The sequence below is a fragment of the Sorghum bicolor genome, chromosome 3 (genome assembly GCF_000003195.3).
Source record: "Sorghum bicolor cultivar BTx623 chromosome 3, Sorghum_bicolor_NCBIv3, whole genome shotgun sequence".
In the NCBI taxonomy this organism is placed as follows: domain Eukaryota; kingdom Viridiplantae; phylum Streptophyta; class Magnoliopsida; order Poales; family Poaceae; genus Sorghum; species Sorghum bicolor.
In genome coordinates, this window is record NC_012872.2 from 14,743,974 (window position 1) to 14,769,932 (window position 25,959).

The 25,959-nt window shown below is 43.3% G+C and overlaps 3 protein-coding genes and 1 long non-coding RNA gene across 5 annotated transcripts; 1 reads left to right on the plus strand and 3 right to left on the minus strand.

Moving 5' to 3' along the window:
* Positions 290-2,208, minus strand: LOC8078177. The gene is made up of 3 exons (XR_002450863.1): positions 1,923-2,208; positions 606-854; positions 290-525 (listed from the first exon to the last, which is right to left on the minus strand). It is a non-coding gene; the product is annotated as an uncharacterized LOC8078177 (long non-coding RNA).
* Positions 5,259-6,524, minus strand: LOC110434017 (outer envelope pore protein 16-2, chloroplastic-like). The gene is made up of 5 exons (XM_021457498.1): positions 6,231-6,524; positions 6,043-6,143; positions 5,930-5,963; positions 5,762-5,829; positions 5,259-5,633 (listed from the first exon to the last, which is right to left on the minus strand). Exons 1-5 carry the CDS (start codon positions 6,403-6,405, stop codon positions 5,487-5,489), a joined length of 525 nt encoding a protein of 174 aa, XP_021313173.1. The 5' UTR covers positions 6,406-6,524; the 3' UTR covers positions 5,259-5,486.
* On the minus strand, positions 10,442-13,603 carry LOC8078178. Of its 2 annotated transcripts, XM_021455045.1 has the most exons (7): positions 13,315-13,601; positions 13,075-13,146; positions 12,592-12,659; positions 11,337-11,478; positions 11,140-11,223; positions 10,919-11,026; positions 10,442-10,765 (listed from the first exon to the last, which is right to left on the minus strand). In XM_021455045.1, exons 1-7 carry the CDS (start codon positions 13,444-13,446, stop codon positions 10,679-10,681), a joined length of 693 nt encoding a protein of 230 aa, XP_021310720.1. In that variant the 5' UTR covers positions 13,447-13,601; the 3' UTR covers positions 10,442-10,678. The 2 variants fall into 2 exon arrangements, with proteins under 2 accessions (XP_021310720.1, XP_021310721.1); XM_021455046.1 differs by lacking the exon at positions 11,337-11,478 and having other exon boundaries at positions 13,315-13,603.
* Positions 20,382-21,782, plus strand: LOC8078179 (universal stress protein PHOS34). The gene is made up of 3 exons (XM_002455472.2): positions 20,382-20,752; positions 20,886-21,111; positions 21,457-21,782. The coding sequence occupies exons 1-3, from the start codon at positions 20,563-20,565 to the stop codon at positions 21,536-21,538; spliced, it is 498 nt and encodes a 165-aa protein (XP_002455517.1). The 5' UTR covers positions 20,382-20,562; the 3' UTR covers positions 21,539-21,782.

Sequence of the window (25,959 nt, forward strand, 5' to 3'; positions counted from 1 at the left end):
TTCCCCGAGTGGAAGACACCCTCTTCCCCGAGAGCCATAGCTCAGGCACTCGAGGAAGAGACCCTCTTCCCCGAGAGCTGCAGCCCAAACACTAGGGGAAGACAGCCTCTTCCCCGAGAGCCACTTCCCAGGCACTCGGGGAAGGCACCTTCTTCCCCGAGAGCCAAAGCTTGTGCACTCGGGGAAGCCACTTTGAAAATTCTTTTTTTTTTTTGCTTTTTCATTTAATCAATAAAGCATATATATATATATATATATATATATCACAATTCAAAAATCAACAGCAATATATCACAAACCACATTTATATATATCACAAATGACCAAATTTATACGAAATTCAAAATATATTACAAACCACACGTTCAAGAGTGCATATTATTCCAACTTCACAAGTTTAATACATAAAAACAACTCCCAAGGCAGCTCACGACGACTGTCCAGTGTGCGATTCCGGCGAGGGTTGGGACGCCCCAGCTTGCGATCCCAGCGACGGTCTAGGTGTGCATAGCACGCCGTGCGATCCTGGATTTGAGCAATGCTGATCACGGATTTGACATTTTGAGTAAGGACAAGATCAAAGGTGTGTGTTGTCAGGATGTTACCGTAGGGTACGGCCAGCAGTAATGCGTGTTCCACCAGTCCATCAGCGCCGACCGAGCATCCTTCGGTAGCTTCCCTTTCTTCCTCTTCTTCAGGAACTCGGACCGCAGCCGGCTCAGACAGCCACTGTACTTCTTCAGCAGCATCTCCTTGAGCTCACGGTCAGCCAACCGTGAGCTGTGCTCCTGACCCAGGTCAGTGGCGTCTGTCTCCTGAGCATGGTTCGTCCTCAGAGGACCCTACCATTTCATCTTGATGCAAAAATTCCAAATCAGATTGCAGTTTTCACAAGGGAAATGTTAGGCACAATGCTGGATTGGGCAGATTTTAGGACAGTAGGGGAGCAGATTAGATTACATGAGAATAATGCAAAACAGTGAGACAAGATGCCGTCCACGGGCTGGTAAAAACTGATCACCTTTTTGACAGATAGACACTGAGAACTAGCCTTCTGTAGTAAGTAAAAACAGTAATATTCAGATTTTCTTTTTTTCTGAATGTGTTTTACAAACAGAAAGCCAAGGACTGCAGCACAGAAAAGTAGTGAACGTGAAAAATTAACTTTACAAAGATATGGACGAGATGCAATTCAGGCTACAAAGAAAAACAAAACAAAGCTAGATGTTTGATCAGCCTCCAAATATCCTGTCAAATCTAGTCTCCAAAATTTTTCTTACTTTGTTACCAAATAAAGTTAAGGACCAATATTTTATTCTGCGACATCATAACAGTTTGATCCGCATAACCAACAGCAAACAAAAGAATCATCACAGTTCATGTTTTTTTCCCATTTCATTGAAGAATTGCAGTTAAATCTAAGAGAAAACTGGCAATTTTAGAATTGGTATTCCAGGAAACAGAGAAAGCATTAGCATCCCTTCTGCAAATTCCTAAAGCAATCTTAAATTGTCATCCGTGCCATATCAGCACTCGAGTCTGCTTGTGATGGAATGTAATGCTGATTTGTCCACTGGAGCTAAAGCTATCACCTGTTTTGAGAACAATGTGTACTGCAATAGTTCTTATGTCCTCAGGAAGCAAACTCCAGGTGGTGTTCAGTCTTCAGATAAAATATTTCCAGTATATTTGGTGTCTTAATTTTTCTCTCCCGTAATAAGCTTTGCTTGCAAAACTGGAAAGCAAGCTGCACAACCCCAGTTAAGCACTACCAGTCTACCATAAACCCTGTTAGGAGCTATCATAAATAGGAGTAGTACTCTACTCCAGCAAGCAGCCCAGGATGCGAGGTCAAGGACCACAATTCCGGACGAAGTTGCACAAGGAAACGCGAGGAGGGAGCGGATCGGGCGGTGCACTACCTGGCACGAGATCACTCCGCCGGCGTGGATCCGAGCGTTGCCGTAGGGGACGAGCGTGAGGTCCACGACCTCGAGGAGGCCGTCCACGAAGACCTTGGCGAGGTGCTTCACCACGAAATTTCGGCAGGCGGCGCTGGGCGCGGCTGGGCAGGCGGCGCGCCGGGTTGGGGCGGCGCGGCTGCGTGCGGGGCTGGGCGGCGCGGGGTCGGGGCGGCGCGGCTGCGTGACGGGCTGGGGCGCGCGGGGTCAGGGTCGGAGGCGGCGCACGGGGTCGGGGTCGGGCAGCGACGCGTGGAGAGGATGGGGATAGGGTTAGACATAGAGCTGGATTTTTGGACCGGATTGATTATTTGGGCTGCGTTTTTTTGTTTTGATAAACTTTTCCGAGTGTTATGAGCTTTGCACTCGGAGAAGAGTCTCTTCCCCGAGAGTTACGAAAAACACTCGGGAAGATATTTTTTGTTTTTGTTTTTTTTTGTCCCATTTTTTTATGAGGCCTTCCTAAATTATTTTAAACTTCTTATTCAAATTTAGGAATATTAAACTTTTTTTATATATTTCATTAGTTTTTTTCATTTCATTGATTTTTTTGTAAACTTCAAATTTGAACTGTAGGTTCATTAAATAATGAAATTTCTTTATTCAAATAATCATATTCATGATATTTGGTGTATGTTAAGACCGTATCCAGAAGCTCAAATGAAATACGAAACATCTTATTGTCGTAACATAAGATACAACTTGCGGAAAAAGTGTTTTAAAATTATATAAAATCCGTAAAAAGTCCAAAAATAAAGAAACTTGTGTGGACGTCTTGTTATCGCATGTATAGGCTATGATAAAAAATTGAGAATGTTTCGAACAAGTTGTAACATCGGATACTTAAAACCTAGACATCTCCGTGTGCGATCATAAGTGATCACATGTAAAAATGTCTAGGTTTCAGTCATCCAACATCGTAACTTGTTCCAAACCTTCTCAATTTTTTTTCTCAGCCTCTACATGTGATAAAATGACGTCTAGACAAGTTTCTTAATTTTTGGACTTTTTACGGATTTTATATAATTTAAAAACATTTTTTCCGCAAGTTGTTTCTAATGTTACGGCAGGTAGATCTTTCATATTTCATTGAGCTTGTGGATATGGTCATCAAATACACCAAATATCGTGAATATCATTTTTTAAATAAAGAAATTTCATTATTTAATACATCTGCAGTTCAAATTTGAAGATTACAAAAAAATCAATGAAACGTAAAAAACAAATGAAATATACTTAAAGAAGTTTAAATATCCTCAAATTTGAACAAGAAGTTTGAAATAATGTGGGAAGGCATCAGAAAAAAACTGGGGCAAAAAAACAAAAAAAACAAAAAAACTTCCCCGAGTGCCTTTCTTGGCTCTCGGGGAAGGGCCTCTTCCCCGAGTGCCAGGACCGCAGCACTCGGGGAAGCCAGTTTTTTCCCCGAGTGTCAGGATTTAGCACTCGGGAAAGAGCGCCTTCCCCGAGTGTTTTTTTTAGCACTTGGGGAAGAATTTTTTTATTTTAAGCCCCAACGGCGCCGTTTGTTTGGGACGTTACGGAACACTTTTCTTCTCCGAGAGCGGCTCTTCCCCGAGTGTTGCGCTCGGGGAAGATGAATTTTTCCGAGTGTTATTCTTTCCCGAGTGTCAGGTTGGTTACGGCTCTCGGGGAAATCTCTCTTCCCCGAGAGCAACACTCAGGAAAGACTGGCTTCCCCGAGTGCTCGATTTTTGGCACTCGGGGAAGCCTTTGACACTCGGGAAATTTCCATTCTCCCGTAGTGAATGATGCTACTCATTATAGAAGTATAGTAGATGCTTTGCAATAATTGACTTTTACTAGGCCTGATATTACATACTCAATGAATAAAGTCTGTCAGATTCTATATGCTCCTACAACTGTTCATTTAGTAGCAGTCAAACAGATCTTAAGGTATCTAAAACAATGTACTAAGTTGGGTTTGAAGATACATAAATCAACATCCACATTGGTCAGTGCCTTCTTAGATATAGATTGGACAGGAACACGGATGACGGGAGATCTACCGGCGGATTTGCAGTATTTCTAGGCTCAAATCTTATATCATGGAATACAAGAAAATAAGGTACTGTGTCACGCTCTAGTACTGAGTCAGAATACAAGGCTCTAGCTAACGCTACAGCAGAGGTAATATGGATACAGACTCTTCTCAAAGAATTACATATAATTAGTCCAACGGCTGCTAAGTTATTATGTGACAATCTTGGTGCAAAATATTTAACAGCCAATCCAGTATTTCATGTTAGAACTAATAAGCATATAAAAGTTGACTATCATTTTATCATAGAACGAGAATCTCAAAAGTTACTAGAAATAGTTTTTGTTCCCTCAGATGATCAAGTATCAGTAGCAGATAGATTTACAAAACCACTATTAGTAGTAGATAGATTTACAAAACCACTATCAGTTTAACTCCTGGAGCCTAGTGCGGTTATGATTGAGGGAGGCTGTTAGATGATGTGCATCCACATGCAACGTGTATGCATGTGTAAAGCAAAAAAGTTGTGCAGTCACAAAATATAAACCAGATATAGTTAAGAGAGAGATCGGGCTAAAATATAGTCAAGAGAGATTATAAAATTATAGTTATTGCAATTAGAATATTATAAATGGATGCATGTAACATATGTGTAACAACCATATCTATAAATATCTGTAACTTCCATATGTAAGCCACAACCATATCTATAAATATCTATAACTTCTATATGTAAGCCACGAACAGAGAACTATTCCGTGGTTCATAGGTCGGTCCTTACTAATCCTGGCTGCCTTCAATCTGCTCCGCCCTGCCCTGCGCGTCCACATATACAGGCAGTCACAGAAATTCTGAGCAGGCGGACACGCAAAAATTTGTAAGATTCGAACCTATTCTTCAACCCGCGGATAAAAAAAATTCCCTTTTTCTAAAATAAAATAAAATAAAATACTCTTGAGCAGTGTTCCACAAACTAATTTCTTTGATGGAAATGTAAGGAACGACTCATGCTTCACGTGTTTATACGATTTCAGCATGCATACATTTCAAATTGCACCTTATTCTTTGCATTAGCTTTTAGGTTTGTTCTATTTTGGGATTTAGGCTTGGGTTTTTGGGTGTTGATGTAATGTTCTTTATTTGAAGGTTTCTTGGCCAATATATTGCTCTACTTTTCACTGTGTGAAATTTCTTACTGCGTGCTCCTACTTCAAGATTGTTCGTATTGTATCTAGAAGGAAAAATCGAACCTTTTGTTATTTCCACACGTCCAACCACAAGGAACTCAGAGAACATAATTTGAAATGTGTCTTGGGAAACTCGAACAGAGAAGATAATTTGAAGAAATTCATACACGAAGCAAGGATTACAGTGGAAGTCCAAAGTGCAGGAGTGGCAGGAAGCTGCTGACAGGGACCTAGAAATACATTTCATTGATAGCCTGAATTCAACCTTTCATGCTAAAACCCTGGATTAAGAGCCTAAACCAGGCAGCGAACACGGGTCCGGTGCCATGGGCTCAATCAGAATATGCCGGAGAGCAAGCTCGCGGCACTGGAGAGCGCAGCGCCGGTGATGGCGAAATGGACGAGCTTGTCGGAGTGGCTGCCGGCGTCACCCGTGAGCGCCACCGCCGCCCCAGCGATTGCACCTGCAATTGCGCTGTTCTTCTGCATAAGGACGTAAACAGACAGAGATCAGCATGTGCTTTACTTTGTTCTGTCGAAGCTGTTCAGAGTTCACAAATCACAAGCCAAGACAGAGCAGTATGTATGTATGATTAGGAAATGGCACTGACCCAGTCGTGGCATCCCCTGGCCTCCCTCAGGCCGTACGTGAGCCCGGAATAGACTCCGGCTGCCAACCCTGCATGTGGAGGAAAAACACACCTCATATTGATAGATCTATAGAGACTGTAATCACAATATCCGTTTCGAGTTTCCTTGAGCTGAAGCTGAACACTCACCCCACTGGAAGGCCTCCTTGCCAGCCGTTTTTACCTGCAGCAAGTTTAGCATCAAGTTGCAGAGGGTGATAGAAATCGCGGCTTTGAGCTGTGTTTGGTCGTTTGGAACATACCACTGCGTCGAGCGACCTCTGGCCGTCATCACCTCTGATGCTGGAGAAATGGCTCCTCTTGCCGCCGTCGGGGTCCAGCCCGGACGAGTCTCCTGAAAGCCCTGCAGATCGATCGTAATCATGGACGGTGAGCATCAACCGTACCGCTCGCTGCCTTCTCACTCGCGCAACACCGGAATGCATGGTACCTTCGACGGTGACGAAGTAGGCCTCCCTGGAGACGGCCCTGGCCGCCCCGACACCGGCGGCGCGGATGAAGCTGTCGGCGACGCGGTTGAGGAGCGGGTGGCCGAGGTCCAGGAGGCACCGTCTGTCCATGCTCGTCAGCTCGTCCTTGAGCGTCTTCGTGTCCAGCCTGCTCATCTTCTTCGTCGTCCACCTCTCTCCTCCTTGCTTTGCCGGGGGCACGCACTGCTCACTAGTCACGGCGCGCCGTCGACGATGGGAAAGAACTGGAATAATGAAGGGCCGGGGGGTCCGCGGCGCGGGCGCCGGGGCTTTAATGCGGCGAGGCGGCGGTGGGGGGGACGCGTGTGCGAGGACCGGCACGTGTCCGCGGTCGTGGCGGCATCGCCGGGGCGCGCGTGGACACCGGCACACGGCGGGCGGTTTCCAGGGCGTTCGGCACTGACTCCCTCGGCTGTCGCGTTACGAGTGGGCATCAGCATGGGCTTCGTCCTGGAGGCCGCCTGTGTTGATAGGCCTGCTCCATCCTCCATGGGCCGAAGCAGGGGCACCGAAAAGCGGGTGGGCGGCCTGCCTGTGTAAAGATGGCCAAGGGTTTGCTCGGGCCCAGTTCAATTACGCATGGCCCATTTCATGAAAATCATAAAAGTCACAAATTTGCAGTAACTATACCTTTACATCCCTATATACAAACAAAATTTCACAGAGATCACTAGATCAGCACCGGCAGAGAAGGGAAGGGAGGAGACCTTCTTCGGGATAATCATCACTCCTGCATCTGCAAAGGTGGTGGAGTGGAGGACATGAGCTGCGAGAGGAGCATGATAAAATGTTTCTATAGCAAGTTTAGCATGTGACAATGTGTTCTAAGCTCATGATAAAATGTTCCTATAGTAATTTTAGCATGTGACAATGTTCTAGGTTCATGATGAAGTGTTTTGAATATAACATTAAAAAAATGTAATAGGTTCACAATATAATGTTACGTCTTTTAAAATAGGTTCATAATAAAAATGTTAAGCAAGGACAATGTTCTAGGTTCACAATATAATGTTACGTCTTTTAAAAAAATGGTTCTATGCAGTAGTAAAAAAAGAACATCTCATGAATGGTACTATAGGAACAATTGAAATATACCACAAAACATCCATTGAATACTATGCAAACAACATAAGACACATGGTATCTTATGGACATCCTTTCAAATAAAATGGAAAATATATCATGAAACATCTCATGAATACTATATAAAAAATGAAAATACACAATGTATGGAATATTTTGAGGAAAAAATAGAATACTTCATCAAACATATAAAAAAAATTCTATGTAACAAATACATAATACATCATAAAAACATCCCATGAATAAATAATTCAGAATGCACCTCATAAGTATTATAACAATATTTTTATTATATTATAGAAGAAATAAATAGTACAAGTGAATATTCTGCAATGATACAAAGAAAAAATGCTATGAAACACATATCAAAAGGACAAAAATAAAAACAACTAAATATAAAAAACAAAATATAAATGATCCATGATGAAAAAATCCTAAATAATATGAGAACAATCAAAATCTACCATAGATCATCTAATGAATATAATCTAAATAATAGAAAGTATATCATAGAACACCTCATGACTTGTGATTCGTTGATATAAGGAAAATGATAAGATGTACACATGGAACATCTCATTAACAATACAAGTGATGAATACGCGAGAACATCTCATGAGTACTACTGAAACAATAAAAATATACATCATAGAACAATTCTAGTCCTATAGAGAAATGCATCATCCAAAATTCATCGTGAAATATCTCATGACTACTATCAAAACAATAAAAATACTCCCTTCATCAAGTGATGAATACGCGAGAACATCCCGTGAGTACTACTAAAACAATAAAAATATACACCATAGAACAATTCTAGTCCTATAGAGAAATACATCATCCAAAATACGTCGTGAAATATCTCATGACTACTATCAAAACAATAAAAATACTCCCTTCATCTCAAATTATAAGTCATCTCAACTTTCTTGGAGAGTCAACATGACGATGATTTATAATTTGAAATGGAGGGAGTACATCATAGAACATAGAACATATTGTAAATTTGTGATCCTATTGAGAAAAAAAAAGAAAAAAAGAGTAAGAGCCATATTTTACGGGAAGAACAAGTGAATTTATTTAAAATAGAACAAAATGAAAAAAAAATGGAAATACAGTGCAACAAAAGCCCACGTGGGATGCACCCACTGGTCGTCACCAGCAAAGATTGGCAGTGTTGATATTGATAACCCTCTTCACAGGTTTTTCATGACAAATGGACGAAAATTTCTACATCATTGAACAAATGTTTTGTCTCTACTCCTGCCGTGTCGACCGGAAGAATCGAGAATCAATCGCAGATGACCGGGATTCTGCATGCCCTGCGTCTGCGTGGTCTGAGATCTATAGGTCCATATCCTCGCCCCATACTCGTTAGTGGTGGTCCTCTGATCTTTGCATTGCATCTGTAATCTGCTTGTTGGGGTGTTGGTCCTTCGCCTTTCAATTTCAGCGGTACATAAAGCTGTGTATCCCCGACCGACTGAATGACCAAGCTAGCGTGCGCCTTGTTTAGTTTCAAAAAAAAATTGCAAAATTTTTCAGATTATTCGTCACATCGAATCTTTAGACGCATGCATGGAGTATTAAATATAGACGAAAATAAAAACTAATTGCACAGTTTGGTCGAAATTTACGAGACGATTTTTTTGAGCCTAGTTAGTCTATATGATTGGACAATAATTACCACAAACAAACGAAAATGCTATCGTGAACAAATTTCGGGAAGAAACTAAACAAGGCCTTGGTAGCGTACGCGTGTTTTAGATCAAATGCTCACAGTAAATGTACGTCGAAAATGTGTTCACAACAGTTTTGCGCCTTGAATGCTCATCGGTCTAATAATTAATAATCTAATGCACGTTACTGTTTTCACGCTGTATGTGTTGCGATGCTGATGCCGCGTTAAGTCTTTCAGCGCTATGATTCGTCAAGCATATTCAGCGTCTTTAAAATATTTTCATATCTATATTTCTAATTGAAATAGTATATTCCTATAGAAATTACTCGTCGAAGTATTATTCATGTACCACGTAAGCCCTAATGAATTTCAATTTGTGATGACCAAAACTACATAACTAGATAATTTAGAGACTACCAATAATTCAGTATATTATATATTGTAAATTAAGATACAATATCCATCAAATTATGCAAATGGGAAGGCGAAACCCACAATTTGGAATGATCTAAAGTTTTGGTTGTTGGACCTAGAAATATGTTATGGAGATAGTTTGCTCAAATAGTGAGTTATTATGATTACACATTTATTATTCAGTGTTTGGTTGAAGGGTTCAAGTGGGTTGGGATGGGTCACACTCATTTTCTAGAGTGTTTGGTTCTAGGACTAACGGGTTGGATTCATCCCGTATAAGAAATATTACATGTGGATGTGTCGTTCATATGGTTCCTATGAATAGAATAAATCATTTGGACCTAGATCGACATTGTCCCTTCTTCGTTGGCGAGCTCAGGCACCCAGCCTAGACGGCGCGGGGCGAGCTCTGCCCCCTGGCCACGACAACACGGGTGAGCTCGAGCCCCGGCCATGATGGCATGGATAATTTCATATTTTTTGGATCTAAATAAAATATTAGTATGATTTATAATTACACATTTATTGAGTAGTAAAATAACATGCAACATATAAAATGAGTCTACATTTGTATTTACAAATAAAGCACATGCATTTGTGTAATATAAAATTTCAGTAATACAGGATTCAATTACCAAAATAACTATTTTTTAAAATTTAGGACATAAAATAGCTCAAATTGTTCAAGAGGCCGAATGCATATTATGGTTGTAACAGAGTTATTATATACACAAATGGGTTTTTGCGTCAACCATTTCTCCAGGCATACGCTTGTGCTACTATGTACGTAGTCTTGCACAAGTATGCACCACTTTCCTGGCGCCTGCTTAAAGTGCCATATATAAAGACATGGGCTCCATCATATTGTGAACTCTGAAGTGAAAAGGGAATAAAGTGGGTGGATCTGTACAGGATCACTGTCGTGCTCCTATTTATACATCCTACGGTGGCAGTACAACGTTCAGTGCATTTTTCATGATAAAGGGGGGGATGGAGGCGATCGGTAAATCCAACATTGTGCCAGCTTTCTTTCCTTTTTTCTTTTTTAGTACAAATTTATATATGTTGATCTTTTTAGCATGAAATTTTCAGGTTTGCAGAGATGTCACGATGAGGTACTAGTATATAAGCTCGAGGTACATTAATTCTACAACCTTGTACATGATGAATGATTGTGTATATGAACACTAGATGAATCCCTCCTTCCCTGTCTTGCATTTGCGTTCTTCCTCAGCGTACCAGGATGACATGCTGTTGCTGCTGCCGTTGTTCCTGACCGTGCAGCCGGGCCAATCTCAGCGCGTGTCTCCTCTGCTCCTGCAGCACCCAGCATACAGAATTACAGGTCGTCAGTGACAAAAAAAGCAAAAAAACATTCAGCAACCCAACACTGGTTCCGCCAGCTGCTGCTTCCCTCCAGCAGAACAGCCCCCAACGACTTCAGAAGTGGCAATCGATGGACTGACTAACCTGGAGCAGCTGCAGGCGGTACTGCTTCTGTCCCTGCTGGATCACGGAGATGAGCCTCATGACAACGTAGAACGGAAGCAAGATCCCACTGGCCCGCAGCAAGTATACCTTCCATTTCAAGCCAAGAAAGAAACAAATGTCATTTCACAGTCGATCGCACACAGAAACCTCAAAGAAGCATCCATTGATTCATTGAGGTGGAGTAGGACTACTCTACTCACTGTGAGGAGGCTGAAGGCGAACTGGTTGGCCGCTCCGACCGTCACCACGGTGACCAGGTGCCTCAGCAGCAGGACGATCGTGAACTGCAGGGACAGTGTCAAGTTCAGACACGAAGCGATGCATTGCAGGGGGTTCTCTGAAGTCTGAAACTGGAAATGTGATTGGTTTTTTTGTTTTCTGTCAGTCAAGCACGTACCGTGACGGCCACGGAGCGGCACCAGGACGCGCTCCTGCCGGCGGCGCGGGCGCACTCGGCGTACTCGGGATCGCTGGCTCCAATCAACGCCGCGTCATCCTCCTCGGGCTCGTACTGCAGCCTGGGCACCTCCACGCTGTCTCTGCACATACCACCACGCAAGCACAGATCAGCAACGCGCGTGGTGGTTGGCAATGGTTGCTGAACTGCCGAGCTCGACAGATTCCACAAATTTTTCTTCTTTTTGTGAACCCAATTGCAAACGCATGATTGGTCGTGCTGCAGCAACTACTGATGAACGGACGGGTTTGACGCCTGTGGCAACGGTGCAGGACAGCAGGGTGGAGTGCAGGCCACGGTTTGCGTTGCATTGGTCTACTCCAGCAGATGTGCAGCAACAGTGCAAGGGCATCATCCGCATCATATTCATATCATCTTATCTGCCATCTCACGACGGCGAAACAATGATTGGGACCCAACCGGTGGTTGGCTTGGCTTTAGGCTAACTAACGGGAACAGCTGGGGCCGGACCCACCTGGCAGTGGTAGCAACACAGCCCCCCGCCTCATGAATCAGGAATCCTGAAAGAACATGCTGCGACAGCTGCCAGAATGGAATGTGCCTGACCAGAGCCACTGTTTGATCAGAATGCTTGTTCTCTTGCTTGCTCGGTTTGGAGATGCTGATCAGATCAGCGCTGAGTGAGAATGCATGCTGTGTCTGTCAGTGGATGAGAACGAGGGGCCTGGACGGCTGGACGCCTGTGATACATGCCATTGCCATGGACAGACAGACAGACATCTTGGAATTTGGCTGGTGGTAGTATACGATCCAATGCGAATGCGATGAGCTATCAAGAGCGGGTGGTTGGTCATCTAAGTGCCTGTCTCGCTGGCAGATTCCATTTAATCAATCAATGAAAGATAAAGATAGGTTAGGTTGGTCAGCAACTTAGCGAGGCAGCCAGCCCCTCATACTTGACCGCTCGGTTCAGATGACATGAGGAGGATGCCAAACAAACAAAAAGAAAGAAAGAATCAAATGGCCGAAATGGATGTTCGGCAAGGGACATTGGCAGACACACACTTGTTGGTGAGGTTCTGACTTCTGATGACAGTTTTTCTTTTTTTTTATTCTTATTATGGAACAACTAGAACTGACCTACAATTAAACACAACATTCACCTTGTTCGATAGCCTTAATGCGCGTATCAATACCATTGCCCAGTTACGAGAGAGGAGAGAGAGATGCAGACCTGATGGTGACCGCGACATCAGCAGGTTGGGTTTTCTTGGGAGGAACGGTGTAGCCCGGCTCAAAGTTCTGTCAGTTAAAAAAAACACACGGCTGTTAAACAAAAGGCGAAACTGCACAGGTAGTGCCTACCATCAGAGGGACCTTCCTATAGCTTTGATTACTTGGACTCTGAGAAAGGTACAATACTTTGGTAAAAAAGAAAGCACTTGCATGCTGTGATGTGTGATCAACAAGGGAGAATTGCCTCAGAAGACAGTCTCTACGAAAGCATTGCTCATACCATCCATGCAAAATTTTGCTCAGGAGAAAGGCGGAGGCAAATCGATCATATAAATTGCTTAAACTTCACTCGGACTGAATTTTTCGTCCAACAAAAGTTGAGAACAGGGGAAGCTTCCCTCCACGGATAAAACAGTGAGGAACGGTGGGTGAACAAGGCAAATGAATCGGGAAGGATTATTGGGCGATCAATTGGACAAACCTGAAGGCAAATCTCGCAGATGGTGCTGCCCTTCTCGTCGCACCATCTCTGCACGCATCCCCTGTGAGCATACTGCAGGCGCGACACGAACACACATGACTTGTGACCATCAGGCGAAAGTGAATGAATGAATCCGATAGACATCACAGAACAGAGCAGAGCAGAGCAGAAAAGGTGTGGAGAAGAGCATACGAGAGCCCATCGATCGGTGGATGCGCATAGCAGAAAGCACATACATACCTTGAGGGAGCCGGAGCAGGCGCAGGGCGACTCCATGGCGGAGCGCCGCTCGTCCTCCTCGTCATGGCAAATCCTGCACTGCCGCAGCGAAGAGGAGCCGTAAGACGAGCACGCCTCCTCCTCCTGCTCCATCTTCTTCTTCCTCCTCGCTCTCTCTCGATTCGCAATCGCAACCGGACGCGCTCTCTAGCTGTGTGTGTGTGTGTTCCTCTCAGGTTGTTGGCTGCTTTGCCTTTTGCTCCCTCCCTAGCTGGCTCCCTCTCCTTCTCCCTGAGCGCAACGGAAATGGCCTTAAATAATCTCAAGGGAAGGCGGGGCGGGGCGGGGCCCACCGGCAGCAGGAACGCCCACGACCGCTCCTAGTTAGTCCCGGCCCTCCGCGGCAGGCAGGCATAGCATTCCTCCGGTGCGGACCACCGATATGCTGCGAGCGATCTGGGGGGCTCGATGCATGCGCCTGCTTCTGAGTGACATACGTGTGTTGTAGTATGAATGAATAAATTTGTTGCCACACTGCCATACGTACGTGTATATATAGGCAGTAGTACTCAAGTGCTACTTTCTCATGTGTCAGACTTTCGTTCCCTGAGAAGAACGGTAGTGTGCTACTCTACTCCGATTTTAAAACGGACGCTTTGGAGCGTATATTTCTTAATAAGAAATTAGGCATCCAAGATCTAAGGTTATAGTCACATCACAGGTGTTTGTATACTATCTCAGGACCGTCGAATTGTCGGAAAATTTGTACAAAGCGTAAATTCTACTTACTAGATCCAAGAATCAACCCTCTAATTCTGATCGCAGCGACGCAAAATCAAAAATAAAAATTTGAGATTTTGACAATAATGTGCCAAGTCCGGGAGAACATATATGTAGTATAGTGGTAGAAATACAAGAAGCACAACTTACATTTCGGGAGTTCGACTCTTTATTCTAAAAAATGGATCATTCCTTGACCTATTTTCAACAAAATACATAGTCCACTAACGGTTGTAACATGATACTCAGCTGTAGCTGAGTCCTTATTAGTGGCAAGTCATAATTAGCAAGGGTTCGCGGCCTTTTCTCAACTATACGGAAGAGAATCTTCTATCTTTTCGCCAATGTCTCATGAAAGGTCTTACTCCAGAGTCCAGTTTTTTCTAAGTCTAGTGTCATCAGACTTTTTCATGACTTTTCACAAACTACTATGTTTTTCCTTTTTTTTTAGGTGAAACTACTATGTTTTTCGTTCTATTTCATATTTAACCTTCTCTTCAACCGTAACGAGATGGGCCCTCTTCTCTTTTGTCTTCAACAAAATAAATCCTCAAATTGAAAAAAGATGAATCCTGTCCAGCAAATTATGTTGTTGTTAGAAATTTATAATTTATAAAAAAGTTAGCGTCAAAGATTAGTTGGCGGAACGTTAAAGAAAAAGAGACACCGCCAATGAAATGGCATAAAAATATTATAAAGGGACAACCCATTACATCGTGTCAGTTGTGATGTATGGAAGATAGTCGATAGTGGGTGAGGTGGAAGGTTAGAAATCTACTAGCACAGACGAAGACCGAACAAATAAATGTAGTAGTTTTGATGAAACGTCAAAGGAGATCTCAACGTTAATCACATTATCAAAATATAAGTTACAAAGAATCTAGTGTATATAATATTGTGTTTGTTTATAAACTTAATTAGGGTCGTTAGCGAAACTAAAGCGACGAATTTCGGAGGTGGCATATCGAAGAGGGGGAGAAAAATACCAAAATGATTAGGCACGCAAAAGAGTAGTCGATCGATTTTGGCTGTGCAACCTAGTGAAACTTTTGTCTAGGAACAGTCAGCAAACAGCCGAGCCGAAGCAGGATATGATGGTTCTTGGTGGCCAATCGAGTGGCTGCTCGGTCACTTTTAGAGAAGAGAAGAGAAGATCCTACATGGCCAACACTAGATGCCAAAACAGTGAAGCGACTCTCGTTTTTGCTCATCTCTACTTGTCTGTTACATTATTCGATCGACAATCTCACAATCCTACCGTTGCAAAGGTTTCCTTACCCCTTCAGCTCTCTCTCTCTCTCTCTCTCTCTCTCTCTCTCTCTCTCTCTCTCTCTCTCTCTCTCTCTCTCTCTCTCTCTAATTTAGCTCCATTTCACTGTCTTAAAAGGGGCCATGTAGCTATAGCTGAATATTCCGGCAGCTAGATAAGCTAGTACTATACTCGTGAAGAATGAAACTGATCGATCGAAAATATAATGTTCCTAGCCGACTGTTGAGCATAGTAATAGGAGCCGACAGTAGTCCATTTGAAACCTTGTGCTTGTGGTAGTAGGACCCACTGGCAAGAGGCGAGGATAGGATGTGTTTTTTGTAGTTTATTTAGGACCAAGGAGCATGTATGTTCCAAGGGCAGATCGATCGAGCTGGCTACCAACTAATCTGGTCGGCCACGCACAGGTTAATTTAGTGGCACTATCGTCATACCGATGTGGAGGAGAATCATGTCAACAGGCACCACCACCAGCTATGTAATGTAGTAGATTTCTAGCACAACTGGACAGGGAGAGATGGAGGCCATGCACAACCGGACATTTGTAGTAGTAGTAGTAGTAGACTAGTAGTGTCATCCAACTCTTAACATTTGACTTGGTTATTATCTCCTACTACTATCTACTAGTCTAGTACTAGTGATTGGTTTAGACCTCTACATTAGCAGCCGAACCTGCTAGGTATGGTACCTTTTTGAGTAAAGAATAGCACAATCTGTGGAAAAAATTTGTAAACAAAGATTGAGCCTAGCTAGTTAAGTAGCCAGCAACCTGCGGCCGGCGAGGCACCGATGATCATCAAATGAAACCAGCTGTACCGCTGATTCTGTTGATCTCTATTATTACCGTCCTCATTTCGGCTTAGCATTTGGCGACTAAAGTTGTTTTCAATGTTTTTTTTTTCAAAAAAGGACGGCAAGTTTGACGGCGGGCGCCGATGAGCATCAAGTGTGGAAATCAGCCGTGTACCGCTGATTCTGTCGTTGTCTATTATTACTGTGCCCTCGTTTTGCCTTAACGTAGGCGACTAATGCTATTCTCTATGTTATCATCATGATTTTTTTTTAAAAAAAGTATTGCTTCATGCATATTAAAAACTTAATTAGTTGCTACTGTACCATAAAAGGTTGGTGACCCGTACATTAGATTTTATATAAAAGAAAAAAATTATTAATTGGCAATCATTACATTGAGTCGATACAATAATTATAAAATTCACTTTTGATCTTTGCATAAAAGCACAAAGAAAAACCTGACACTTTAATGGCTATTAATCATAAGACTAGATCACCACTCATGTATCTAGGAGGAAAAAAATTATGCCCGCTTGCGTCAATTGTTACCATTCCGCTGCAATAAAAGCCCGTAAAGTAACCATTTTGAGGATAACCATATGTGGAGGCAATGTATACAAATTGTAAAGGATAACAAGCATATTTGTTTTGGAACACCAAATCATTTCTGTATAACCAAAATAACGAACAAATAATCGTCACCCCTAACAAAACTAAAGGCTTTCCCTCCCAAAAACCTGAGAGTCAACTCCCAAACATATGAGAACTTCTACAAGTTTGAGTAACGCTTCAAGCAACATGTATGCAACTCCAAACCGCATAGGCAAAACGACATTCAAAGAAGAAATGCTTAATTGTCATCAAGACTTTTCACTTCATTGCAAATTGTGTTTGACTAAATTATCCTTTGTTATCATCACTCCTCTACGAAAATTTTTTATCTTCTATGGAGCCTTTAATTTCCGAATGATTTTGTTTAAGGTTTTTGTAAGGTTATCTCATTCACTCATTTAACAACATAGTATAGAGATTGTAGAAAAGTTTCCTCAAGAACTATTCAGAAGAGTTTCTATCACCTTAGAAATTAATTCCAAGCATGTGGACTAGTTTTGACAACTAAAAGTACAAATAATTCGGAATAGCCCTATTGGCTACAGCTTATAAGCTATTTTTGGCTAAAATAGGCTGAGGTTAAAAGCCTAATGCTATTCTTTTTACTATTTTTTTTGTGGCCATCCATATCCCCACAGTACTCATTTCTACTAAAACACAGAAGCTAGATCTGATTTGATCGCTCTTTTGCTTCATTTGTATAGCTTCTTAGACAAGCGCTTTTTTCACCGCTCTACCAAACAGAACCAACAAATTATCCAACCTATTTGGCTAGTCTATGTTCCTTCTTGTTTAATTGTCTCGAAATCTTACAAAAATTATTTGGCTGGGAACCTAAGGTGTTTATGATATCAACAATTGTGTGTCTAATCCCCCAATGTGTAAGTTTCTTCACCGGGTTTTCATCCTTCAAAGTGTTTATGGTAGCTCATAGTCCGAAAAATATTTCACCTTTGTTGTTGGAGAGTTGTCCCCTCGATAGCCAATGGAGTGGCTAGAGCTTGTGCTTGAAGAGAGTCGTTGGACATCTACCAATACAAACGAAAATACTATAATGTTTAAATTTTAAAAAAATTAGATCTAAATAAGGCCTAAGTAAATGAAGCTGAATAATATAATTTCACAAAGAATTGACCTTGCAGGTTTAAGTACCAGTTAAATAAATCGTGCTCTTGTGAAAGCCTGATATATATTAGCATTGTGGAAGCCTGATATTAGCACCGCGAGAGAGAATTTTCATTTCATGCCATTAATTCAAGTCCAATCAGATCATGTCTCCTTAAAATGTTTAAAAGTGACGTACGAAAGATCTTGGCTATGGTATCACGATCTCAACCATTTATATACCTAAAATCTCGCTCAACCATTTATACTCCTAAAATCTCACTTGTGACCCATCTTTAACCGTAAAATACACAAGAACCGGGAAGTACCACGATTTCAATTTTTCTTTAATAGTGTCATCAATCACATGCTACATAAAACAATATTAATATAATACTGTGCCTAATAATACAGTAATATTAAGAATAATAAAACTTAGTGGCTTAGCAACTGCGGGAGCCCCATCCTCGGAATGGCATAAATAAATTGATTATTACTACTATGGGAGTGGATGGCACTAAACTGCCGACACGTTGGATGATGAGCGAAGCGAGGCGCACCACAGCCCGCCGTCCAAATATAATCCACCGCGTAGAAGCACGTCATCGTGTCGTCGGCCCACCGTCCAGGGTCTCCAGGCTATAGAACGTTCGTTAGAGGCGTGACGTGGACGCACGGGTTTTCCAGAGACACGCGTGCGTGGCGTTCCGCCCGTCCGCTCACAGCCTCACTCTCACTCTCTCACGTACGGCTGCCCTCCACAGCGGTGCCACGTGTCCCGGTCCCGGCGACCGTTGAAGCACCATCAAAGGTTGCGATTTTTCTAGTTGCTTAACTTAATTACAACGACTTTCCCTTGTTAATTATAATTACAAGATTTAGTCACTGCCAGCGTGGTCACTGTAATAGTGTAATTAGTATAGTACTCCGTACTCCGTAGAAGATACTCCGGAGGAATGTCGAGCAATTGACGAGTTCTCTGTAGACTGTAGAGGCACAGGCACGCAACGCAATGAATAGTTGACTACTTGCTCCAAAGAAAGAGTTGTCCTTGAGCCCACGGAAACACAGCGTGCACTCGCCTCACTTGGATTTCCATGTAACAGTTCTAGCTTAGTCAATGGTCATGTTTCCATAAGCCAGCAGAGCTTATGAATAGTACCTTTTCTAAAGGTAAAGATGACCTAACAGATAACCTTTTACACCTTGTTTGTTTAGATACACCCAAAAACTCAAAACTTTACAAGATTCCTCATCACATCGAATCTTGCGGCACTTGCATGAAACATTAAATATAGATAAAAAAGATAACTAATTGCACAGTTTACTTGTAAATCACGATACAAATCTTTTAAGCCTAGTTACTCCATAATTAGACAATGTTTGTCAAATAAAAACGAAAGTGTTACAGTGTCAAAATCCAAAAAGTTTTTGGATCTAAACAAACCAAAAATCAAAAACTTTTCAAGATTTCCCGTCACATCGAATCTTACGGCACATGCATGAAACACTAAATATAGACGAAAATAAAAACTAATTACACAGTTTATCTGTAAATCGCGAGATGAATCTTTTAAGTCTAGTTACTCTATAATTGGATAATGTTTGTCAAATAAAAACGAAAGTGTTACAGTCTCGAAAACCAAAAAAATTTCGGAACTAAACAAGGCCCTACTTTCAACAACCCAGAAACCACAAACCAGCTTTCAACGATATCTGCAGCTAATTCAAACTAAGCACTAAGATTTAGAGTTTATTAGGAGCAAACCGATGAGATTAGGCGAGAAAACCTGCTACATCAATGCCGATGGAATACAGATTTGGTGATTTGGATGACTTCTAAGACCAGTCCCAATGTATAATTTTATGGCACAGTTACCAAGACTAAGACTATAAATTAGGTAACTGAGCCATATGAGTTTTATGGAGATGAAACTTCTCTCTCATCTGATCAAACCCTTTCATTTGATAATCCTGCCAAGTCAGCAATTTTGTTTATATGACACTCTATTTAATGTGCATGATACTCTCATAAAACATGCATTGAGACTAGCCTAATGTCGGAATTTAGGAATTTAGGAGTGAGAGGTGTTAGAGCCCAAGAGTGGAAACTGGAAAGAGAATGAGGCCCGGCGTGGCCCAACATCTGCACAGAGCATGCTGCTCCAAGCATGCCCCCATGCAACGGGCCTCACTGGATCCGAGGCAAAGCCCAAGAAGGCACCGGTGTCAACATGGGCTGATGCGTCAAAACGCATGAGCTGCAGCAAAACCGTGTGCCTTCGTCAAAATTCAATACCCAAAACAGCTGCTGCTGACAGCAGTATTATCATCATCCTCACTATTCCATGTGGGCTCGTGTCGTTAGCCTGAACAAAAGTAATAATCAGGTCAGAAAATGGCAACAGTACCCCTGGTCGGTCGCTCCACGGTTTGTCCACCGAAGAACATCGCATGGGCATTTCGGGAAACGAGAAAACCCCGGCTGAGGAGTGAGGAGAAAACCCAGCGGCGGCCGCGGTCGCCCAAACCCAGGGCAGAGTCGCATGGAGACGGGGGCAGCCACAGCCTGAGCCAGGCGCCGAACCTTTTATAGCGGACTCTGCTCTCCTCAATTCTCAGTCAAAATTGTTCTCACTTCTCTCACCCCCTGCAACAATCGTTCATCGCCCGATCTCGTGCTTGCTGCGTCCTCGGACTCCTGCGTGGAAATGGAAACCGCCGCCGTCGCCGCCTCCGCCGCCGGGCGCCGCATCATGGTGGCCGTGGACGAGGGCGAGGAGAGCCTGCACGCGCTCAACTGGTGCCTCGCCAACGTCGTCTCACCGGCGGGAGGCGACACGCTGGTGCTCGTCCATGCCCGCCGCCCGCGCCCGGTCTACGCCGCCATGGACAGCGCAGGTGTGACTTACTACTACCGCAGACTGCAGTTGTAGATTTCTCCAGATCACATGGAGCCGGCCGGGCCGCGCGTTCAAGCTCAGAAAATGGAAGAGGCGCTGATGATCTGCGGCCTGCCTGCCTCTGCCTGCAGGGTACATGATGACCTCGGACGTGCTGGCGAGCGTCGAGAGGCACGCCAACGCCATCTCGGCGGCGGCGGTCGACAAGGCCAAGCGCGTCTGCGCTGGCCACCCGCACGTCAAGGTGGAGACGATGGTGGAGAGCGGGGACCCGCGGGACGTCATCTGCGACGCCGCCGACAAGATGGCGGCCGACCTGCTCGTCATGGGCAGCCATGGTTACGGCTTCATCCAGAGGTGAGCTCACACTGACACATGCTATGCTAATAGTCGCTTTTTTCTCCTTGTTCAAAACTACCCCACATCGGATAAGGATTAGTACACAAGTTGGGCCTTGTTTGAATGTTGTCGGATTCACCGATTGGGGTGAAATTTAGTTCAAGTTTGACTCCAATCCACCTCTAGATTGATGCGAATCCGACTACATCTAAACAAGACCTTGATAGTTGAGTAACATCAGGTGTCTACTCTGTCGAGGTCGACAAGTGCTTCAGATATTTTTGTTTCTTGGCCTGCGATTACCTTCTGCAGCAGCAATCTACTCACTCGTTTTGTCTTCGTTTCAATTGAACATTGCTGCAGGGCGTTCTTAGGCAGCGTCAGCAACCACTGCGCGCAGAACTGCAAATGCCCGGTCCTCATCGTCAAGAGGCCCAAGGAGTAGAATTTTATGCTGCAGCTTAGCCAATGTGCAATGGCGAGTGTCAGATTGGCATCATATATGATATATGTACATATTTCGCATCTCATTGCATGGCAGTGTCTTTTGTAGTTCAACAACATTAATCCAAAGCACTAGTTTTCTGCTGGAATAAGATGTTCAGACAGATTTTTTTGCCAATTACTGTGTTGTGTATATATCCTTGCATTTGCAACTCTTGTTCAGAGAAAAGCATCATTCATGTTCAGCTGATTGAGAGCTTCCTTAACCTTTGGTTGCCTCGCCGAGCGATTAGGCATCTCTGAAATCTGAATGTGGGTTTAGCCTAGCTGTTTGTTTCTGCTAACACGACTATAGTAAAACCCCGTTCCACATAACAAATGCATGAAGCAACTTCTGACAGTCCCACGATTATAGTAAAACCCCGCTCCACATAACAAATGCATGAAGCAACTTTTGACAGTCCCAGGCATCTAAAGGCTACATGTGTTTCATGCGCATCACCGCCAAAGTTCACATATTCACTGATGCCTCGCATAATGGCGACAGTTTATCCAATCAACATCTAGTAACTTTTAACAGAGCACCTAAGCAGCAACCGCAGGGTGTTAAACTGTAGAAACCTGACTAGCCTAACAACCCAGAGGCAGTCCAGAAATCTAATTCTAGTTACCAAGGGCAAAAGAAAAATAAAATGAACACAGAACAGAGGGTAAACCGTAATTCAAAAGGTAGCATGAACTTCAAGACATAATTATCATAATAACACTTGGCAGCAAAAGCTCCTTGCCATCATACATTAACACCATTTAAGTTCCATCTTTAGCAAAACTCCAGATCCTAAAGGTAGAACTGAGCTAAAACAGAGGAAACACAACCATGCTTTCCTTCCTACTCAGCTTCAGCCTCACCACTCTTCTTGTTGCCCTTCCTTGAATACCTCAGGTTCCTCAGGAACTTGGGGTCCATCTGCAAACATGGTCAAAGCAAAAGGTCAGTTGAAGAGCAAAAACCGATATGCATCTTCAGCTGCCGGTGGAGATGGAAATTTGGCAAAAGTAACAGTTGTGTTGCATCTCAATACAAAAAGCATCCTAAATAAAGCACAACACAAATTAAGGTTGTGCAGTTGCTCAGGTAACACTCAGGAGGAAATAAGAAGAATATTTCCCAGGTTCGTAGAGCAGTAATGTGCTCTCAGAAGGTATTATGTCTCATCATAGCAACAATCTCAACCTCATCAGGAGAACTGGTGATGAAATTCTGCGAACACATGATTTTTATATAATTATTGTGGAGCACCCTTGTTGTGTGATGAGCGATTATTTACACGCCAACACTTTGGTGTGTGGTTGGTTCGGTGGTTCTACGGATCCCCTGGCACAGGGTTATGTGTTGAAACGGTGTCTCTTGGCTTCATGATGTGCAGGTGTGGAGTCCGGATACGGTGGCAGCGGTCGGGTGAAGGTCAAGTAGGGCCGTGCCGTGCTAACGGACCGGTTGCGGTGAAGGGCGGACGTGAGGCTTAGACCGACGGACCAGACGACCGGGTGGCTAGCCGCGGTGGCTGACACTTGGGAAACACAAGTGTACATGGCGGCAGACAGGTACGGGCTACGCTACTCGCGGGAGGTTTGGTGGTTTGTCCTCAAAACCATTAGAGACAGGTTTCGCGGGTTTGGGCCTCAAAACTCGGGCGGAGGTCCTGATACGGATGGACGACACGTGGCGGCATCGGTGAGATCGCTTCGGAGCGAGGCTACCGGTGAGGAGGCGCCCTTGGCTATCGGTGTGGCCGTCGGATCAGGAAAACTCGAGTTGGACCATAGTGCTCTTGGCTAGGTGGTTCGCTCTAAAAAATATCTAGGGGCAATATGGGAATGTGTAATATGCCTGATAAATAATGAGGGGGAGTCTCCCATCTCCCTCACCTCTCTCCACCACTCTCCTCTTCCCGTCATCTTGTTCTTCAGCAGTTTCCCCCATTTAGTTCCTTCATGTGAGAGTCCACAAATCTTTGTAGAAAACCTGAGATTTTTGAGATGGGAATGGAGGCCTGAATCCTCCACTTGTCCTTTGGGATTCATCATTTTTGTCTGTGATTTTCGTTCTTTACTTGTGCTGTGATTTTCGTTTTTGGGGAAAGTTTTTGGTTCTTGGCTATGATCTAAATTTCCCGGAGTTTGGGTCAATCCTAAGCGATGATTTCTTAGGGATGAGTTCGTGCTAGGTTCAATTTAGTCTGAGTGAAGTCTAGAAGCGATTCCGTTTATTTCCACTGAGTTCTAGTTAGTTTTGTGGTCGTCCCCTTTCTGCTTGAGTTTGTGGAGTTCTCTGTTTCGGCTGTCGTTTATCGAGAAATTTTCTATTATAGGATCCCAAACATGTGGGTTTCGCTATAACATGATTCCAAACATCTGCTTTGCTATAACGACTCTCGAAACATTGACAATTTACTATTATAATATTATGACCTTCAAATAGATAAATTGAACTCAAATCTCTTCAAATTCAAATATTTTTATTTAATCACAAAACTGCTCTTAGGGCGGCTGCTGCTGCTGCATGGCCGACGCTGCTGCCTGGCATGTATTTTTCACAATTTGGCCCTTTTTTTTTGAAGAAAGTTCTCTTTTGGACCCCTGGTTGACAAAATCTCGGGTGGACCCAGGGGGTCGACGCCATGCTTCACGACGTCGAGGTTACACGTCTCGACGCCATGGATCACGGCGTCGAGCTCCCTGGTCGAACCCAGCGTGGCGTCTCACGTGGCAAAGAGGTTGACGCCATAGATCACGGCGTCGAGGTCGATGCCATAGATCACGGCGTCGAGGTCGACGCCGTAGATCACGGCGTCGAGCCTTGAATTAGAAACCACCAGACGCCCTTCGCTCACAGTGGCCACATTTCACATTCTCTTCTCCCCTCTCGGTTCTTCCTCTCAAAAATCCGACCACCAACATTGGATTTAATATTTCGACCTGCAAAAGTTTGATTTTATCCATAGATCTTGAAGAGGCAGGTACTCTTTCACCTCTTAGTTTTTGACACATTGATTTGACCTATATTACTTGTATTTTGTACACTTAGATAAACCATTACTAGGTTTTTGAATGGATGATTAATACTTATATTATGCAATTGTAGAATGCCACGTCGTGGAAAAAGTAGCAAACCAAGGTAACCTTTCGATATGTTTCAATAATTTCCATTCATTATTGTTTATCATTTGCTAAACTCTAGTTTTAGGTTCAATCATTAATTGCTTTGATTTATTAGAATTGAAATATTTGAACTGTAGCTATGGCCGGATGACCGGAAGTCTGTACACCCCCAAGCCGCTTCCTAGCGGTGTTCCAGTATCTATGTGCTTTTGTGGTGATCCTTGTAAGGTAGACATTTCAGAAGACGTGGAAACCTATCGACAGAGGTATTGGATGTGTTCTTAATTTGCCTGGGAGCCTACACCGCAACAACGCCGCAATAACTTTATTGTGAGATAATTTTTCTATTGTGCACTTAGTATTTTGTGTCCTATGAAGCATGATTTAATTTTTTTTAACAAATATATTTGTTGCAGACCCCTCCACCATTGTGTGATTTTGAGCAGTGGATCGACACTGAGATTAAGAAGTCCGACAAGCGGCTTCTACAAGGCCTAAAGGAGTGGGATGCAGAGCGTGCAGAGATATTAGAGAATAGATGCAGAGAGGAGGCTCAATAGAGGGAGCACAAGGAAGAGGAGGAAAGAAGATGTGTTGCTGCGGATAGGGAGGAGAGAGAAAAGAAGCTTGAGCATGTGCGCCGAGCGAAGGCAGCGATGGATGAGAATCCAGATGCCCAGAGGAAGGGAAAGTGGCCTCGTTGCACTCAGTAGTTACATTACCTGCTTGTTCTATGTTTGGTTCATGAACAATATTATTTACTGTTGGACTTTGCAATTTGTTGTCATGTAATGCACTTTAGAAATTTTAATTTGGTTTCATTATTAGTAGTCAATATTTTTATTTGAATATTGCATAGGCAATGAAATGAGGTTAAGTAGTTGAAATAGAAGTTAACGAACTAGTATATTACATAACTAATAGCACACATCACATTTAATGGTATGTCAAAACATGCACCAAACTACGGTGCAGAGGTTCGAGACTAAACCTAACATGCCTTAGGTAATTCAAGCAATTAACAAGCACATGAAATGGCATGTGAGAACATATACCATACAAAGGTACATTGTTCTTTCGACTAACCCTAACATGCCTTAGGTAATTTAACCAAACAACAAACATATGGATGTGGCCTGTGAATGAGTTCAGTTCGACCTAGTAGTGTGGCCACATAGCAAACTGTGTTGCCCCTTCTCCATAGTATCCTCCCATTGTTGGTGGTGGTGGTGGGAGTGGTGGTGAAGGAGGGCCCTTGTT

Excerpts from the sequence above, each read along its gene's own strand:
- LOC8078178 (XM_021455045.1), bottom strand. The coding sequence starts at position 13,446 with ATGGAGCAGGAGGAGGAGGCGTGCTCGTCTTACGGCTCCTCTTCGCTG. Across the intron at positions 13,147-13,314 it reads CCTGCTCCGGCTCCCTCAAG|TATGCTCACAGGGGATGCGT; the intron begins GTATGTATGTGC and ends TCGCGCCTGCAG. Across the intron at positions 12,660-13,074 it reads TCTGCGAGATTTGCCTTCAG|AACTTTGAGCCGGGCTACAC; the intron begins GTTTGTCCAATT and ends TTTAACTGACAG.
- LOC8078179 (XM_002455472.2), top strand. The coding sequence starts at position 20,563 with ATGGAAACCGCCGCCGTCGCCGCCTCCGCCGCCGGGCGCCGCATCATG. Across the intron at positions 20,753-20,885 it reads CGCCGCCATGGACAGCGCAG|GGTACATGATGACCTCGGAC; the intron begins GTGTGACTTACT and ends CTCTGCCTGCAG. Across the intron at positions 21,112-21,456 it reads GGTTACGGCTTCATCCAGAG|GGCGTTCTTAGGCAGCGTCA; the intron begins GTGAGCTCACAC and ends ACATTGCTGCAG.
- LOC110434017 (XM_021457498.1), bottom strand. The coding sequence starts at position 6,405 with ATGAGCAGGCTGGACACGAAGACGCTCAAGGACGAGCTGACGAGCATG. Across the intron at positions 6,144-6,230 it reads CTACTTCGTCACCGTCGAAG|GGCTTTCAGGAGACTCGTCC; the intron begins GTACCATGCATT and ends ATCGATCTGCAG. Across the intron at positions 5,634-5,761 it reads CCAGGGGATGCCACGACTGG|AAGAACAGCGCAATTGCAGG; the intron begins GTCAGTGCCATT and ends GTCCTTATGCAG.